This window comes from Oryctolagus cuniculus, chromosome 20, assembly GCF_051225735.1.
Source record: "Oryctolagus cuniculus isolate XC-2025 breed Fujian yellow rabbit chromosome 20, ASM5122573v1, whole genome shotgun sequence".
Lineage (NCBI taxonomy): Eukaryota > Metazoa > Chordata > Mammalia > Lagomorpha > Leporidae > Oryctolagus > Oryctolagus cuniculus.
Window position 1 is genome coordinate 10,552,203 of NC_142886.1, and position 18,240 is coordinate 10,570,442.

Below are 18,240 nucleotides of genomic sequence, written 5' to 3' on the forward strand. Positions count from 1 at the left end.
CCTAACCAGTCACAGCCTATTGCCAGACAGGCTCCAAAGCCATCCAATCACAGCCTGTTGCCAGGCAGGCTCCGTTTGCCAAGTGGTTTCCAAAGCCATCCAATCACGGCCTGTTGCCAGGCAGTTTCTGTTGTCAGCGGCCATCTTGGCATGACCTTTTCACCTTCTCATTCCACCACACAGCAGTAGGACAAAGGCTGGAGTGACTGCACAAGGGAGTGATGTGCATTCAGGGAAGAGCAGAGGTGCTGGGTAAGGTTCAGAACACAGCACTGCAGATCATAAATGGCTGCTTTGTGCACCAGGCAGCCTTGGGAGAGGGTCAGATGGGACTGTGTGCCCAGGTGTGCATCACAGAAGGGTCACATGCAGGACTGACTGGAAAGGGGAGAGACCGAGGCTGGGCGCCTGCTAGACACAGCAGCAACCAGCACTGGGAGGAAGAGCGTGCGCCTGAGGGAAATGGAGGTGATGACGAAGGTTTTTAGGATTCTGGTTTCTTCTGGTAATACCTGGTTATTGTGAACATTCAAACAAATGAAAAGCATACAAGGAAGAATATTAAAATCACCAGGAATAGTCCCTCCCCCAAATAACTACCATGACTTTGGTCATTGTTCTCAAATTTAATTTTATTTGAGAGGCAGAGAGATGGATGGACTGAGAGCCCCATCCACTGGTTTGCTCCCCGTATGCCCACAGCAGCCAGGGCTGAGTTGTATGAGGCTGAAGCCAGGAGCTAGGAACTCAGGCCAGGTCTCCCTGCCTCCCGTGGCCTGCATGAACAAGAAGCTGGAATGAGGAGCCAGAGCCGGGTATCACACCCAGGTACTCCAGTGTGAAATGTGGGTGTCTTCGATGTCTTAGCCACCAGGCCGAATGTAAATCACCCTTCCTCAGTAGTGCTCTGTCTCTCCCTACAGAGGAGCCTGAAAAGTTCATGCAAAATTCGGATTATAAAAAAATGCATGAACTCCATGGTTTTTCTGCATCAAAATAAACTTAAAATTTAACTCCCCCTTTCCTTGAACTTTTGGAATTTCTGTCAAGTGTGTGTAGATAGCTAGAAAGAGAGAACGGAATACCAAGTAACCCATTTTAGCAGCTGAAGAGTACACTTTAGACTTTTTCCTGTCCTCTAGTAATGATTTTTTTTTGTGAAAAAAAAAAAATTCAAATTTTATTTTCCAACAAACAGACAAGCATCAGCAGGTACAACTCCAGAGGTGTCTCTGTAGATCTTACATTCACAAGGCATCATTAGCTCAACAGTGAGCGCCACCGTAGCATCCGCTTCACAGTGTAAACAGCTATCATCATTGTGTTCACTTACAATTCCAGAAGGAAAGGCACAACTTGGCAAAACGTTTTCGATCCTAAAGTCAGGTGCAATAACTAAGAGGAACTCTGGGTAACAGTCCTGACCCACGTTTCAAAGAGGGTCTCCTCCCCCGAGACGAGAGGGTCTTCTTCTTTGCTCGCTAAACCAATGGAACAACGTCTTAACACCAGCTCCGTGTCACTACGTGGACAAGAGGGGGTTTTAAAAAAAGGAATCACGAAAGTCCAGCTGCTCCCACCAGCATCAACCATTCGGCTTAAAGACAGGACCTGGGAATACTTCAGTGGTCATAAAATAGGAAAATAGAGACTATGGCTACAAAAATAAAACATGAATGAGGTAGATAAATGAAAGCTTTTACACCCAGAACTCGCCTGTTCCAACTTCGTAGCCTTCATGCAATACTCAGGGGGGAAAAAAATCTTCATAATTACTTGGCATAAATAGCATCAAGGAAAACAAACAAACAAAAATCAGTATGTGAGCCCGTGATAGGAAACACTTCCTTCTCTGAGTTTAAGAATGAAACCCCAGGGACTTCTCAACCGACCCGGCACCGGGAACTGCATGGAGTCGGCGGAGACCGCCCGCTCAGGCGCCCACCCCTTCTGGGGTGTGGGAGGACCGAGACACCTGGGCAGCTTTGGCAATACAAGGGAACTCCTGGGGCTCTACGGGAACTGTATTTAAATAAGCAGCAACACACACGTTGACTCCCTAAGGCCCAACATCTGTCCATTTAAGGACATCCTCCGTAAGGTTCTAAGGCTGAAGGAAGTTTGGAATTCTACAACCTTAGTGGTTTTTGTGTGTGTGTGTGTGTGTGTGTGTGTGTGTGTGTGTGTTTTTGACAGGCAGAGTGGACAGTGAGAGAGAGAGAGACAGAGAGAAAGGTCTTCCTTTGCCATTGGTTCACCCTCTAATGGCCACCGTGGCCAGCGCGCTGTGGCCGGTGCACTGCACTGATCCGAAGGCAGGAGCCAGGTGCTTCTCCTGGTCTCCCATGGGGTGCAGGGCCCAAGCACTTGGGCCATCCTCCACTGCACTCCCTGGCCACAGCAGAGAGCTGGCCTGGAAGAGGGGCAACCGGGACAGAATCCGGCACCCCGACCAGGACTAGAACCCGGTGTGCCGGCGCCGCAAGGTGGAGGATTAGCCTAGTGAGCCGCAGCGCCGGTGCTTTTCATTTTTTTTTTTTTAAAAAAGATTCATTTTTATTTGAAAGACGACCAGGAAAGGTAGAAAAAGAGGGCAGCCAGGAGCCTGGAACTCCATTGAGTCTTCCATGTGGGTGGCAGGGACCCAAGCGCTTGGGCCATCTTCCACTGCTTTGCCAGGAGCATCCACAGGGAGCGGGATCAGAAGTAGAACAGCCAGGACTCAAACTAGCACCCTGATGTGGGATGCTGGGGACACAGCAAAGGCTTACCCGGCAGCACACGACAATCCCGAAACTTTTCATTCCACGAGAGGACTGCAGCCTGGCCAGCGTTGTGGTGCAGAGGGTTAAGCCACCTCCTGCAGCACTGGCATTCCACGTGAGCACTGCAGCTCCACTTCCCACAGCTCCCTGCGAGTGCACCTGGGAGAGTAGCAGAAGATGGCCCGAGCACTTGGCCCCTGCCACCCACGTGGGAGACCCAGATGGAGTTCTGGGCTCCTGGCTTCAGTCTGGCCCAGCCCTAGCCATTGCAGCCACTGGGGAGTGAGCTCGTGGCTGGAAGATTTCTCTCTCTGTGTCTTCCTCTAACTCTGCCTTTCAAATAAATAAATCTTAAAAAGTAAGCAAACCAGGCAATCCAATTTAAATTAGACAAGCAGACAAACTTGGCATATCCCTCACAAAAGCTGGTCAGTCTTCTGGGGTTTTTATTAGCCATCTCAGACTTTCTGATTGGTTTGCTCCAGTCCAGTGAAGTTTATATTGTCCCCTTGGAGCACCTAGGACAGGCGCATCTGCGTTGTGCGCATGGGGATGCCATCAGATGGGCGGGGGAGGGAGCTGAGCAGCTGTTCCCTGGGGGACAAAGGGGAGAGGAGAGAGTGTCCTTGATTTTGTTTCCTTTTTCTTTCCTTTTTTTTTTTTTAAGATTTATTTATTTATTTGAAAGGCAAAATTACAGAGAGAGAAAGAGGTTTTCCATCCACTCTCCAAATGGCTGCAATGGCCATAGCTGAGCCGATCTGAAGCCAGGAGCTTCTCCCGGGTCTCCCACATGGGTGCAGGGGCCCAAGGACTTGGGCCATCTTCTGCTTTCCCAGGCCATAGCAGAGAGCTGGATTGGAAGTGCAGCAGCTGGGACTAGAACTTGTGCCCATATGGGTACCAGCACTGCAGGTGGCGGCTTTACCTGCTACGGCACAGCACCGGCCCCTTGTTTTCCTTTCTTTGGTATGTGTGGGCCAAGATTATGCCAAGATCTTGTCTTTTTCTTTAGATTTCTTTAGTTTCATGAAAAGTAATTCAATTTTGTTTTATTTTACACTGAGTCTTTTTTTTAAAGATTTATTTTATTCATTTGAAAGAGTTACAGAGAGAGGAGAGGCGGAGAGCGAGAGGGAGAGGGAGTCTTCCATCCAATGTTTCACTCCCCAGTTGGCTGCAAAGGCCGGAGCTGCGCCCATCAAAAGCCAGGAGCCAGTAGCTTCTTCTGGGTCTTCCTAGGAGGTGCAGAGGCCCAAGGACTTGGGCCATCTTCTGCTTTTCCAGGCCATAGCAGAGAGCTGGGTCAGAAGTGGAGCAGCCGAGGACTCAAACTGGTGCCCATATGGGGTGCTGGCGCTTCAGGCCAGGGTGTTAACGCACTGCTTTAAAGCGTTGGCCCCATACAATGAGTCTTAAGTAATATTTTTACTTCTTGATGGTACAAGGAAGTTTTAATTATTATTTTTGTGTCCGATTGGGCAGGGCTTTTTGTCTTGTCTCTTGCCCCTGCTCAGGGTCAGCCACTTTACTGTAGGATGTGGTAGGTGAGGGACAGGTGTATACACAATGTTTGAAGAGAGAGGTGGTGGAGTATTTTTAAATTTAATTAATTCATTAATTTGAAAGTCAGTGACAGGCAGAGAGAGAGAGAGAAATAGAGGTCTTCCATCTACTGGTTCACTCCCCAGATGGCTGTGAGGGCCAAGGCTGGGCCAGTCTGAAGCCGGGAGCTCTACCAGGTCTCCCACATGGGTGGCAGGGACCCAAGTAGTTGGAGCATCTTCTGCTGCTCTTCCCAGGCCATTAGCAGGCAGCTGGATCAGTACTGGAGCAGTAAGACTCAAACCAGTGCCCACGTGGGGTGCCGGCACTGCAGGCAGCAGCGTAACCCACGGTACCACCATGGCGGCCCCATTTTTTTTCTAGTAGTAGAAATCCAGAGAGCACATCACTGAGCAGAGCAGGCCCAAAGGTATTTTAGAGAAGGCACTTGTAATAAGGAGTTATTATAATAATATTTTTATTATTTATTTATTTATTTAATTTATTTTGACAGGCAGAGTGGACAGTGAGAGAGAGAGACAGAGAGAAAGGTCTTCCTTTGCCGTTGGTTCACCCTCCAATGGCCGCCGCGGCCGGCGCACCGCACTGACCCGATGGCAGGAGCCAGGTACTTACCCTGGTGTCCCATGGGGTGCAGGGCCCAAGTACTTGGGCCGTCCTCCACTGCAGAGCGCTGGCCTGGAAGAGGGGCAACCGAGACAGAATCCGGTGCCCCGACCGGGACTAGAACCCGGTGTGCCGGCGCTGCAGGCAGAGGATTAGCCTAGTGAGCCGCGGCGCCAGCAGGTTATTATAATAATATGATATTATATTATTATATAATAATAGCTGGGTTGGATTTAGAGAAAGCTTCAGGTAATTTCCCTGCATTTTCCATTCGTGACTCCCTGTGTGCAGAGTGCTGACGTGCACATTAACATCACATTCACCCTTTGAGTTATGATCACCTGAGAACAGACTTGAATGCGTGCAGATTCAGGCTGCTCCCTCCAGTAGGTAAGGACTTGCTGCACCCTGGGCGTCGTGGTTACTGATGGGAATGAAATGACAAACAGGCAGAGCCTGTGTCCTCAGAGCACTTTCTGTCCAGCGCTGCTGCCAGTGAGAGGCGGCTGGGTGGTGGCTGAGGGCTGTGGGGCAGTGTGGCGCCTCTGCGCTGCTGCCGATGCGGGGAGCACTCAAGCCCTCCTTACGCTGTGGTGGTAGGGAGGTCGGGAAGCTTCTAGAAGGAAGTTCTTGGTGAGGCTGGGATCGAAGGGAGGAATGTGTATCAGTACACGAGACGGGAAGGGAGTGCGGAGCCAGGACCGCGTCCCGAGCAGGAAGTTGAGCCTCCGCAGCAGCGCCCCGTCCAGGAAGCTCAAAGAGGAATTCAGCATCAGGTCGCGTCGGCTGCAAGACGACAGGATCAGATCCTGGGGCCGGGGCTGGCAGGATCGGCTGCTTACGGTGCCCAAGCAGCGGTGGACCTGTAAGCTTTGCTCTACGAGGAGCCGGGTCCCTGTCACAGGGCTGGAGAGGGGTGTGGAGCCTGACCCCAACCCCGGGGTCTCCCTGCCCCAGCACCGTGCCGAGGACCCAGGCAGAGGCGGCGCGGCTGCGTGGGGCATGTGGGGCACGTGAGGGCTGGGCAGCGGGGCTTTGCAGCAGCGGCCTGAGCTTACATGTGTTGAACTCCCCCGAGCTGAGGAGCCTCCTGTCCTGATGGTCCCTGTGCGTGCATGTGCTGCAGCCGAGAAACCCCACGTGCTGATTGGAGGTGCCTGGATACATTCACTGCTGTGCCGAGGGCACCGTTGGGCCTGGTGGGCACTCTGGGAGGTCATTTAGTCGGCCGTGTGTGCAGCCAGGCTTCCCTTCTGCCGGCGCTGGCTCGGGGAGGAGCCCCCGGGACAGGGAAGCTGTGCTCCGGAGGCCGTGCCCGCGTGGCTGGCAGAGCAGTGCCCGTCAGCACAGCCTCCTGGAGAACGTAGGTGGCTTAGCGGCCGAGCCCAGGACTCGCTTTGCTCAGCGGTGACTTGGGGGCTGTGACTCTTTGTCCAGGTATGTGCCCTCTGGCTGCGGCCGCCCAGGAGGCTGAGAGCAGCCGGAAGCTGACTCACCTGCTGAACGCCGTGACCGATGCTTTGGTCTGGGTGATCGCCAAGAGCGGCATCTCGGCCCAGCAGCAGTCGGTCCGCCTGGCCAACCTCCTGATGCTCCTCTCCCACGTCAGGCATGCCAGGTACGGGCCCAGGGCCATCCCCAGGGATGAGGGGTGGGGCCTGCTTGGAGGAGGGGCGCAGGTTTGGGGGATGGGTCAGGTAGAATTGTCACCTTTTCAGGACAGTGAAACCCTTAAAAGGGGTAGGGGTGGGTCATCAATTCACATGCCTGTCACCAGGAAGCAGCACAGAGTGGGTGTTGGATCCGCGTCCCATGCAGCCTTGCAGGCTCATGTGTGTTTAGGTGCTGGGGCTCAGAGCTTGTCTGGAGTCTTGTGGTGAGTAGTTCTTTCCCTAAAATGAGCCACAGCCCCGTGGCCTGCCCACACCAGCCACGGCTGAGACACTGAGGTCGTTTCCACAAAGTGGCTAAGTCTGGTTTTCCCATGGTGCCTCGGGCCTGCCCCGGGTTCCTCCTTTCTTCCTGTGGCATCGGGACTTTAAGGCTGAGCAGAAGAGAGAACTGGCACATCCCAGGGCGGGAAACGTGAACGTGGACGCAGCAGGGACACTGGTGCTCGGTGCCCTTGTGGGGAGGAGGGTCACCTCAGGGATTCTCACGGAGGGAGGAAGTGTGGAGGCCTCTCCCCTGCAACCGTTTGCAGCACAGAGCTGGCCGACTGTTAGTGTTTGCAGCTCCCGTGGGAGGGTGCGTCGCAGTGTAGGGAGGAAATGTGAATTATGAAAAAAGCCTGCATTTCAAACTTATTTTTTTAAAAAAATTTTATTTATTTATTTATTTATTTTTTTGACAGGCAGAGTGGACAGTGAGAGAGAGAGACAGAGAGAAAGGTCTTCCTTTGCCGTTGGTTCACCCTCCAATGGCCGCCGCGGCTGGCGCGCTGCCGCCGGCACACTGCGCTGATCTGATGGCAGGAACCAGGTACTTATCCTGGTCTCCCATGGGGTGCAGGGCCCAAGGACTTGGGCCATCCTCCACTGCACTCCCTGGCCACAGCAGAGAGCTGGCCTGGAAGAGGGGCAACCGGGACAGAATCCGGCGCCCCGACCGGGACTAGAACCCGGTGTGCTGGCGCCGCAAGGCGGAGGATTAGCCTAGTGAGCCGCGGCGCCAGCCTCAAACTTATTTTAAAAATATTTATTTTAGTTATTTGAAAGACAGAGTTACAGGGAGAGGTAGAGACAGAGAGATAGAGAGAAGTCTTCCTCTGCTGGTTCACTCCCCAGATGGCTGCAATGGCCGGAGCTGCGCCAGTCTGAAGCCAGGAGCTTCTTCCGGGTCTCCCATGTGGGCCTGCTTTCCCAGGCCACAGCAGAGAGCTGGATCGGAAGTGGAGCAGCCGGGACTCAAACTGGCACCCATACAGGATACCGGCACTTCAGGCCGGGACTTTAATCCACTGTGCCACAGCGCTGGCCCCTCAAACCTCTTCAAACCAAAGTTAACTTACTTTTTATTCCATTTTTCCATGGACTCTTTGACCTACCCTCGCGTTTGCGCGTTCACCTGCTTGCTACAACGCACTCGTGCAGCAGTCCTGAGCAGGCTGACACACAGATCCCCAGCAGAGGCCGCGTGGGCAGGGCCTCTGCCCTTTTGTTTGGGCACTCACGCCGTGAAATGTCCTCTACACGATCTGTTTCGTGCTGTGTTTTCCTATTTTTGTGGATGGCTTTTGTTGTCTAAAATGGTGCCCCAGCCCCATGCTGAAGTACCGTCCGTTTCCTGGTGCATGGAGGCTGTGATGTGCCTCCCGGAGAAACACACCGTAGAGAAGCTTTGTTCAGATTTGAGTGACGGTGCCGTTAGCCGTGCGTTCACTGTTACTTTATCCACATTACATGCCACGCAAGGTGTCTTTAAACAGGAACGCACGTAACAGAAGGTTACGTGTCGACTGGCTGAGGAAGATGTGACTAGAAACCCCGTAGGAGCAGGGGTTCAGTGCTCACTAATCAGTGTTCAGTAATGAGACGCCGTCATCCTGTGTTCCAGGAGCCGTATCCGGCCACGGTGGGTGGGCGGTGGGACACAGAGGTGGACAGGGCGTTGTCCTCGCCCTCGAGTGGTGGACACCGGAGCCTGGAACAGTGGGCTGGGGAAGCGGGAGGGGTCGGGCTGGGGTGGCCTGGCCCTGCGCTGCAGAGCTGGGGACGTCGGCCCTCCCACGGCTGTTGCTGGGGGCTGACGCTCAGTGCCCTTGTGTCCCCGCAGTGACAAGGGCATGGAACACCTGCTCAGCATGAAGTGCAGAAACGTGGTCCCGGTGTACGACCTGCTGCTGGAGATGCTGAACGCCCACACGCTGCGTGGGCACAGGCCCGCGGCCACGGCGCCCGCGCCCGGCCCGGCCGAGGACAGGAAGGGCGCAGAGGGGCCCCAGAACCCGCAGTGACGCCCGGCCTGCCACGCAGGCCCACAGAGGAGACGGGAGTGTGAACCCGCAGGCCGTGAGTCTGGGCTGCTTCCTTCCTGCTGTGCGGCCCCTCGCGTGGTCACGCCGTGAGTGGACCCTTGCTGTCCTCGCCAGGGGCCAGGGCAAGAAGCCACAGTTTTCTTGTTATCACCGGTGCCCTTAGAGGCAGGTTCCGTCTCGCATGGCCTCTGAGGGTCTCTGTACTGTCCCTTCCTTCCCATCTCCCTGCCAGTCCTTTGGAAAACAGTTGGAGCCAATGGGGACTCTGACCTGGACGGGTGCACATTGGACGGGGGGAGGATGTGACGCACTTGCAGGAAGTGGACCCATCCTCACTGTGCGACCTACGCTGTCCTTAGGCTCAGCTACTGTGTCTTCTCGGCCATTTGGTTGTAGCACCAAAACCACAATGACACGTCCACTCTCACAGGCCTGGGGGACTGATGCCATGTTATCGTCACTGCCCACCAAAGGCCAGAGGGACTGGCCAGGCTGGGCCGTGTGCTCCTTCCCCAAGGCCCTGCTGTGGTCTGCACACAGGTGTGCCCCTCTTGATTTGCATTCGTATCTGCTAAGTATCTGGGCTGGGTGACTGCGTGTGGTCACTTTCGTGGAGGATTAAGGGAGGTGCAAGTCTCTCTCGTGCCTCAGGCTTGCCCTTCCTTGAAACCTGTCATGTGTGCTGGAGAAAACCCTTGGGTGTTCAGGAGTGGGATTCTCTCCTGCAGCCGCAGTGTTCCTTAGAGTGTTAACACACGCAGGATCCAGTGTGCATGACCTCATCAGTAGCAGCCACACCACCACATGAAGGTACCCAGAGGAGACGGGGGCAGCCTGTGGGCGCACGGCGCAGAGTGCGGTCCGTGGGAGGCTGGGTAGCTACGTCCACAGCGGGACCTTTGGTGCCAGGTTGTAGGGAGCTGACGGGCAACACCGCCTGAGCACGACCTGGTTTGTCAATTCTCCATAAGAAAGAGAAACGTGGGGATAATTATTTATCACAAGAAAGAATTCTTTATACCTTAGGGATCTTTTAAAATATTTTCTTATCAGAAGATTTATATGGAGGACTGGAAGAAATAGAAACTTAGTAAAAACATTGGAACAGAAATAGGACCGTTGAATGGACAATTTTCACTTGCCTTTTCAAATGGCAAATTTTCAGACACATTTTTGAGAACACGGGGAAGGCATAAAACAAGTAAGTGCTGTACTTTGGAAGTGAGCAATTCACTAGTTATATTTTACTTTTATGGTAACGTTTTTAAGAATTAAGTCCGTACTTCTTGAAGATAGGTTTACCTTGGCTCGCCCAGCTGTATTTACTAAGTCATTAGGAAGATGAAATTTAATGCCACGAAGGCTGCTTTCCAATCGTGAAGCTTGGAATGATTCTTCATTTTTCTGTTGGTGTGTTACTGACAGTTGAGCTGGCTGTTTCAGACGCTTGGACACGCACCTAGTTCTAGACCACGCCGACACCCGTATCCTCAGGAGCTTGTCATGAGTCTCTGTGGCTCAGCGTCACAGTGTTAGCAAGACCCGGTACACGGAACACACACCGGGCTGCGTGGGACCCAGGGAGCCGCTGTTGTCCAGGGGGCGGGTTTCCTCGGGGCCAGGCTGGAATTCTAGAACGGGGCGGGAAGCTGGAGAGTAGGAAGTGGCGGTGGATTTGCCAGTGAAATCCCATGGATTGGAGCTTTCAGAGAGACTAACAGATAAGAAAAGCCAAATGGGGTGTGAGCGTTGCCTAATTAATATATAGTGGAGTGAGTTTTTTTAGGTTGACTTCTCACACCCAAGGAAGATCCCTGATTGAACTCCAGTTCAAGGGCAGCCAGTGGCCATTAGTTACGTTCTTGTATGTTTCTGGAGGCTGCTGCTTTTACTTACTACCTAACACTTTCGACCGTGTCGTCTTGGCTCAGGTCTCTCAGTGTGCTGGGGACACAGGGTCCGTCCACCCTGAGGGCTCCCTCAGTTCATGGTGTCCTTTCTTGTTTTCAAAAAAAAAATTGTTTGTTTATTTATTTGAGAGAAAGAGAGGGTGAGAGTTCCCGTCCACGAATTCACTCCCCGGGGCCCAGGACAGCCCCTGGTCGGGGTGGGACAGAATTGGGAGCCAGGAATTCAGTTGGGGGTCTCGCTCGTGGGTGGCAGGAACCACAGTACTCCAGCCCTCGCTACGGCTTCCCAGGCCTGCGTGTGCAGGAAGCTGGCACGGGAGGGGAGCCAGGGCTCTGAGGTGGGCGCAGGCATCTTAGTGCCCCACAGCTGTGTTTTACTTGGGATTAGGAGCAAGCAGATGGCTGAAACGTGGTCTGTGCCCGCATGGTGGCTTTGGTGTGGGCTGGCCCAGAGCCCTTCCTCCCGCACTCACAGGAACCCGGTGTCTCCTCCCTTCTCTCGACGCCCCCTTTAAGGGTGACGTGCGTTTTGTGTGTCACGTTGTCATTTTTGAGTGTAAGGCAAATCCTAAATGTTCATTTTTTTTTTTTTTGACAGAGTGGACAGAGAGAGAGACAGAGAGAAAGGTCTTCCTCTGCCGTTGGTTCACCCTCCAATGGCCGCCGCGGCCAGCGCGCTGCGGCCGGCGCACCGCACTGATCCCAAGGCAGGAGCCAGGTGCTTCTCCTGGTCTCCCATGGGGTGCAGGGCCCAAGCACTTGGGCCATCCTCCACTGCACTCCCTGGCCACAGCAGAGAGCTGGACTGGAAGAGGGGCAACCGGGACAGAATCCGGTGCCCCGACCGGGACTAGAACCCGGTGTGCCGGCGCCGCAGGCGGAGGATTAGCCTAGTGAGCCACGGCGCTGGCCTAAATGTTCATTTTGAAGGTTAGCCTTTCACCATGCTCTGTTTCACACGTCGTCTTTGGAGGTGCTGCTTGTGGAAGGGTGGCATCCGCCCTCCCAGAGAGCCTGCGCTCCTCTAGGGCAGCTCGCCTAAGCAGGAGTCTTGCTGCTTCAAGTTCAGTTTTTAAAAGGAATCAGTGAGGGAAACGAGGACTGACAGCGGGAAAGAGGAATTAAACTGCGTGTTGGAACAAAAATCCACTGCTGTGTGCAGATGAGAACAAGCAATCAGCCCTGTCTCAGACTAGCAGGGCCGGTTTCCCTCCTTCCATTTTAATCTGTAAGTGATCACTTCAGAAGGAAAAGAGGGGCCGGTCTTGTGGCCAGGGGTGCGCTGTGCGTGGGACACCGGCACCCCACACTGGCGCACCAGTTCAAGTCCTGGCTGCTGCACGCTTCTGGTCCAGCTTCCTGCTCATGCACCTGGGAGACAGCAGGTGACAGTCAAGTCCCCGGGCCCCTGCCATCCATGTGGGAGACCCGGATGGAGCTCCTGGCTCCTGGCTCTGGCCCGGCCCAGCTCTGGCTGTTGTGGGCTTTTAGGGAGTGAACCAGCAGATGGAAGATCTCTCTCTCTCTCTCTCTCTCTTGCTCTGTTTTTCAAGTAGATCAAAATAAACATTAAAAAGAATAAGGAAAACCTATTTGTAGGAGATGAATGAGATTTGATCTTACATGGGATCACATAGACAGATTTCAGTGATGATGAAGTAGTTACCATGGACATTCTTCCTGCAGAGTCCGCAGACTCCCGGGCATGCACTGGCCCTCAGGAAGACGAGCGTGGACAGTGCCGCTAGGGCAGCAGGCTGTTTGCCCAGTGCGTTCTCTTCTAGTTGAGTCTCCCTGTTCTCTCGGCACCATCGGTCTGGCCGCTGTTCACCAGGACTAACTACCGAAGACCCACCCCAGAAGTAATCCTGACGAGATTTTTTTTTTTCATGAAAAATTGAGGTAGGAACACAAGACAAGGCTGTCAGCCTGATGACACATTTGAGGAGTCTTAAGCATATTCAAACAAAGCAGTACAGAATCAGCCAAGCTTTGCGGGGAGTTCATTTATCTGGGTTACCTCACCTCCGAAGTCAGCTGGAAGGCCAATTATTTTAGAATTTAGTAAAGAAAAAAAATCAGTTTCCAATTCTTGGCAGTGCCATTTTATAGATTCATATACATTTTATATGTGTATTTATAAGCTTAATTGAAGTGATTGTAGAATTTTCTAGCACATGGAAGCAGAGTGTGGTTCTTATTTATTAAATATCTTGCACATGTTGACATCTTTTTAAATTCAAGGGGAACCTTCAATCTTCAGGTCTATTTTGAAACAAAGTACTTTTATTTAATGAGATCTGGCACATCTAAGCTGCTAAAAATCTTTGAAAAGCATAAAGATTATGTAGAGAAAATGGTAAACACACGTAATTTGGTACCTAAAAGTAGCACTTGGATAGTATTTGCCACGTGCCAGACACCGCTCTCGGGGCCTCTCACAGTCCATTCTGCTAACAATTGCTCTTCTACTGTTCTGGCCGTGGGAGCCCGGGAGCCTGGGAGCCTGGGAGCAGACTTGCTAAGGGCGATAATGGAGGGAGTGAGAGAGGCTGGTGAACTCGGGCAGGCAAGTCCAGTGCTGAAAACGCTCGTGCAGTTCAACTCGCTAAAAAAAAATACTGAAGAGAAAACACACCTAACCCCCGGCATTCATCCGTCATACACATCCCGACGTGTGGCGGCTGCGGCTGTGCAGGCCCAGAAACAGCTTCTAAAGCTCTAACAGAGAAGTCCAGTTCCATCTTCTACGCAGGCACATTACAGCCCAGAGCCGCACAGATACCTGCTCAGTCATCAACTGCAGTGGCCAAGGGGGGCTTGGAATTCGAGTCTTCCGCTTGCCTGGCCAGGCTCGCTTCTGTTTGACCTGCCACTTGACCGGTCTCACCGGGGGAGGGTTAGGACTGCCAGCTCCCCAATTTACATGGGGTCTGCACGAACCTTTCTAGAACAGCTCGACGACAGGCAGAAGAAACAAGAGAATTGTAGTCTTCCTGCTCCCCCATCCCGGCCGGCAACCCAGGGGCACGCCCCTCCACCTGCCCGTTACTGCTCTCCCACGTGCACTGGCTGGAGCGCATTCCTTGTGTGCCTACCGCTGTAAAACCCTTGTATCTTCGCTACTGCTGCTGCTTGGTGGAGTTTGGTATACTGTTGTGTGAGGATACACGCTGTTCGTTCTTAGAGCTCTCAAATCCGCTGGAATTTTGGCTTAAGTGGCAGCTCTAAGGGGTGCATCATCTGGTGATACAGTGATCATCTTCTCACCTTTTAACTGTCATCAAGGAGCTGCCTTTTTTTTTTTTTTTTTTTAATTCCGGGAATGTTACTCCTGGGGCCAGCCACTGTTATTTGATGGCGAGCCAAGGCTTGGTGACGCCAGCCCAGAACAGGTCCTGTTTATGGCTAATCAATGTTGTTTTGCGCTGTGTTTTCTGGGTTGGGTGTCTGAGTGCCATGGATACTGGTCCCAGCTATTGCTCAATGCTTCTGTGTGCCTCGGAGCCTGGCGGTTGCCCGTCCCTTGTCGTCTCTGCAGACAACTGCTTTGACCGTTGGTCCAGTACGCGGAGCGCCATTCACAAGCTTCAGTTGCGCGCCTTTTCAGAAGTGAACGTCTGCTGTGGTGTGAGCAGACGCAGACCTGCTTCCCTGTGTCCCTCCCACGCCTACAGAACTGCTGCAGAGTTTAATGTGACTATAAATAAAGTGGTTTTCATAACTTTGGTTTAAAAAATGTGTTTGTCGGGGGTGTGAGAACTAGAGTGATCAGAGGAGGCACTGGGCATTGGCATTTGGCTCTGGATTCGCTTCTGTGTGGGGTTTGCCGAGCCCTTTGAGGATCTGATAACCTCAGGGCAGCCTCGGAGAAGCTGTTCCATAGGAAGGTGAGGCCGGGGTGCTCCAGGAGGCTCTGAAGTGCAGCACCAACCCGGCCTTGCCCCGGGGCCGGCCTTCGGGGCCAGAGAGGCCTCAGTCACCGTCTTCCTGAGGACGGGAAGATGCCAGGGTTTCAGGAAGTTCACGGGAAGGTGAAATGACAAGGTGCGGTGGTGTGAACAACTTCCTGAAAATCTACACGTAGCTTTTTTCATAATACACGGTTTCCACGAACTTCATGAAAAAAGCTACGTATGGATTTCACAAACATTTTCGAGCCAGAATTTTTAATTCCATCCTCTGTTTTTTGAAGTCTGGACACAGAGTGGGAGATCTCGGAGACACTTTGTCTTTTGCCTCAAGGCTACAATGGAGCAGACCACTGAAAGGAGAAGTTTAACACTTTCACTTCTGGGATCATTGTCTTCAGTGGAAAAGGTGATTAAAATGCTTGGAGGGGGCTGGCGCCACAGCTCACTAGGCTAATCCTCCGCCTTGCGGCGCCGGCACACCGGGTTCTAGTCCCGGTCGGGGTGCCGGATTCTGTCCCGGTTGCCCCTCTTCCAGTCCAGCTCTCTGCTGTGGCCAGGGAGTGCAGTGGAGGATGGCCCAAGTGCTTGGGCCCTGCACCCGCATGGGAGACCAGGAGAAGCACCTGGCTCCTGCCTTAGGATAGGCGCGGTGCACCGGCCGCAGCGCGCCAGCCGTGGCAGCCATTGGAGGGTGAACCAACGGCAAAAGGAAGACCTTTCTCTCTATCCACTCTGCCTGTCCTAAAAAAAAAAAAAATGCTTGGGGGGTACGTGGTATGTCAGTTGTAACCATTGAAACACTGAAGGTAGAGTGAAGACAGATTCTTTCCACACGGTCCCTGCACACTAGGGCGTGTTAACTGCATGGATCTTACAGGTGTCGGGCCCAGGAGGGGCCCAGCCCCGTGTTCAGAGTCTCAGATCCATATAGGGTGAGCTTCGTTGGTGCTGGGTCTATGCTTGTCAGAACGAAACTGTGTAGTCAGTGGGGGTTCTGAGTGCTGGGACTGCGCTCAAGGAAGGAGACACGGCTTCTGGGACTGCTCTCAAGGAAGGAGACACGCTGACGTTTTCTGTTTAGGTGGAAAGTAGGTGGCTTTGCCCGTCACATACTTGAGTATCTGTTACAGGTCTGGTAGCCCCAGTACAAAAATCTGGACTATTCCACAATCTGAAAGCTTGTAGAGCACCTGTAGGATGCCACAAGTGGAAAATTCCACATGACGAAACACTTGTTCCAGGCACAAAACTATTAAAAATAATTATACAAAATTGCCTTCAAGCTATGTAGATAATGCGTGCAAGGAAGAAAAAGTTCTGCTTGGTACAAAAAGTTTTGACATTGGAGCTGGCATTATGGCATGGGGGTTAAGCCTCCACTTGCAATGCCAGCATCCCATGTGGATGCTGGTTCATGTCCCGGCTGCTCCACTTCCACCCAGCTCCCTGCTAATGCACCTGGAAAAGTAGTGGACGATGACCCTGGTGCTTGAGCCCTGCACTCACCTGGAAGACCCAGAAGAAGCTCCGTGTTTCATAAACAAATTCTAATATACAAAAACATTTTGAAATCCTTGCAGTTTTTCATAATCTAGGTTTTCCATGAACTTTTTATTTTTAAAAGATTTTGAGAGTTAGAGTTACACTGAGTCAGGAGAGACAGAGAGAGGTCTTCCATCCACTGGTTCACTCCCCAATTGGCCACAACGGCTGGAACTAAGCTGATCCGAAGTCAGGAGCCAGGAACTTCTTCCAGGTCTCCCACGTGGGTGCAGGGGCCTAATGACTTGGACCATCTGCCACTGCTTTCCCAGGCTATAGCTGAGAGCTGGATCCGAAGAGGAGCAGCCAGGACTCGAACCGGTGCCATATGGGATGCTGGCACCGGTGCTGGCCCCCTCCATGAACTTTTTTAAGACCCCACTATGCATGGATTTCAGGATTTTCTTTTTTCCTATTTATATATTTGAAAGATTTTTTCCATCTGCTGGTTCACTTCCCACATGGCCACAACAGCCAAGGCTGGGCCAGGCCAAAGAACTTCATCCACATCTATGTGGGTGGCAGGGGCCCAGGTAGGCTTTGGCCTGGGCCAGTGCTGGCCGTTGTAGCCAACTGGGGAGTGAACCAGCAGGTAGAGGACCTCCCTAACTCTTTCAAAATATTTTTTAAAAAGTTTTGGAGGCTGGCATTGTGGCATAGTGGGTAAAGCCACCTCCTGCGATGCCAGTATCCCATATGGACGCAGGTTCCGATCCTGGCTGTTCCACTTCTGATCAGCTCCCTGCTAATGGCCTGGAAAAGACACTGGAAGATGGCCCCAGTGCTTGGCCCTCTGTCACCCACATGGGTGATGTGGATGAAGCTCTCAGCTCCTGGCTTTGGCCTGGCCCAGCCTTGGCTGTTGCAGCCATGTGGCAAGTGAACCAGTAGAGGGAAGATCTCTAATTTTTTCAGATATATAATATTAAAAAAAATTTTGAAATCCATGCATAGTGAGGTCTTCAAAAAGTTCATGGAAAATCTAGATTATGAAAAACTGCATGGATTTCAAAATGTTTTCATATATCAGAATGTGTATGAAACATAGGTGGGGCTAGTACTGTGGCTCAGTGGGTTAACGCCCTGGCCTGAAGCTCTGGCATCCCATATGTGTGCCGGTTTGAGTCCCGGCTGGTCCTCTTCCGATCCAGCTCTCTGCTATGGCCTGGGAAAGCAGTAGAAGATGTCCCAAGTCCTTGGGTCCCTGCACCCCCGTGGGAGACCCAGAAGAAGCTCCTGGCTTTGGATTGGCGCGGTCTGGCCATTGTAGCCAACTGGGGAGTAAACCAGTGGATGGAAGACTTCTCTCTCTCTGCCTCTCCTTTCTCTGTGTTAACTGACTTTCAAATAAATAAATAAATAAATCTTTTTAAAAAATGTGAATTTCATGTTTAGACATGGGTCCCATTCCCAAGCTAGTTCATAATGTCTGTGCAAATGTTCCAAACTCTGATACCCTTCTGGTCTCAGGCATTTCACATGAGGGTCTGGAGAGAGCTGGGATGGAAACAGCTGGGGCAGCCGAGGGTCACCCATGGTGCAATTCCCACATGCCTCAGGCTCCTACTTCCAGGCAAGTAAGTAGAAATAAAACTTCAGCTGAGAGTAAATGCTCCTTCTCATCTGAATGTTTGAAAAACAACTTTTGTTCTTTGGAAGACTAAACATGCCATTGAACTGCTTTGTAATGCAATCCAGTACAGGAGAAGTCTGGCTATTTTTTTTTTTTTTTAATGAGAAACATCTGATTCTTACATACCACAAATAGCTTCAAGTTTCAGCACCAACCCCCCATTGGCCAAACAGTGATACCAGACCTGAAGCATCTCTTTAAATGTGAAAAGTCTTAGAAAATTAGCTTACCAAAAACGTCCCTACCAAGGCTGTAGTTTGGCATTTACTGTACACTAGTCAAAAGCCCAAGCTAAAATCTGACTTTAAAAAAATCAAAGTTTACATTA

General features: G+C 52.1%; 1 protein-coding gene across 1 annotated transcript in view; it reads left to right on the top strand.

The window, feature by feature from the left end:
- The window catches only part of ESR2 (estrogen receptor 2), a 70,771-nt gene extending 61,740 nt beyond the window's left edge, over positions 1-9,031 (top strand). The window contains exons 8-9 of the mRNA XM_017349392.4: positions 6,375-6,555; positions 8,712-9,031. Coding sequence (XP_017204881.4) covers positions 6,375-6,555; positions 8,712-8,892 — 362 coding nt within the window. The 3' untranslated portion in view covers positions 8,893-9,031. The remainder of the gene's footprint in view (positions 1-6,374; positions 6,556-8,711) is intronic.
- The last annotated feature ends 9,209 nt before the right edge of the window (positions 9,032-18,240 follow it).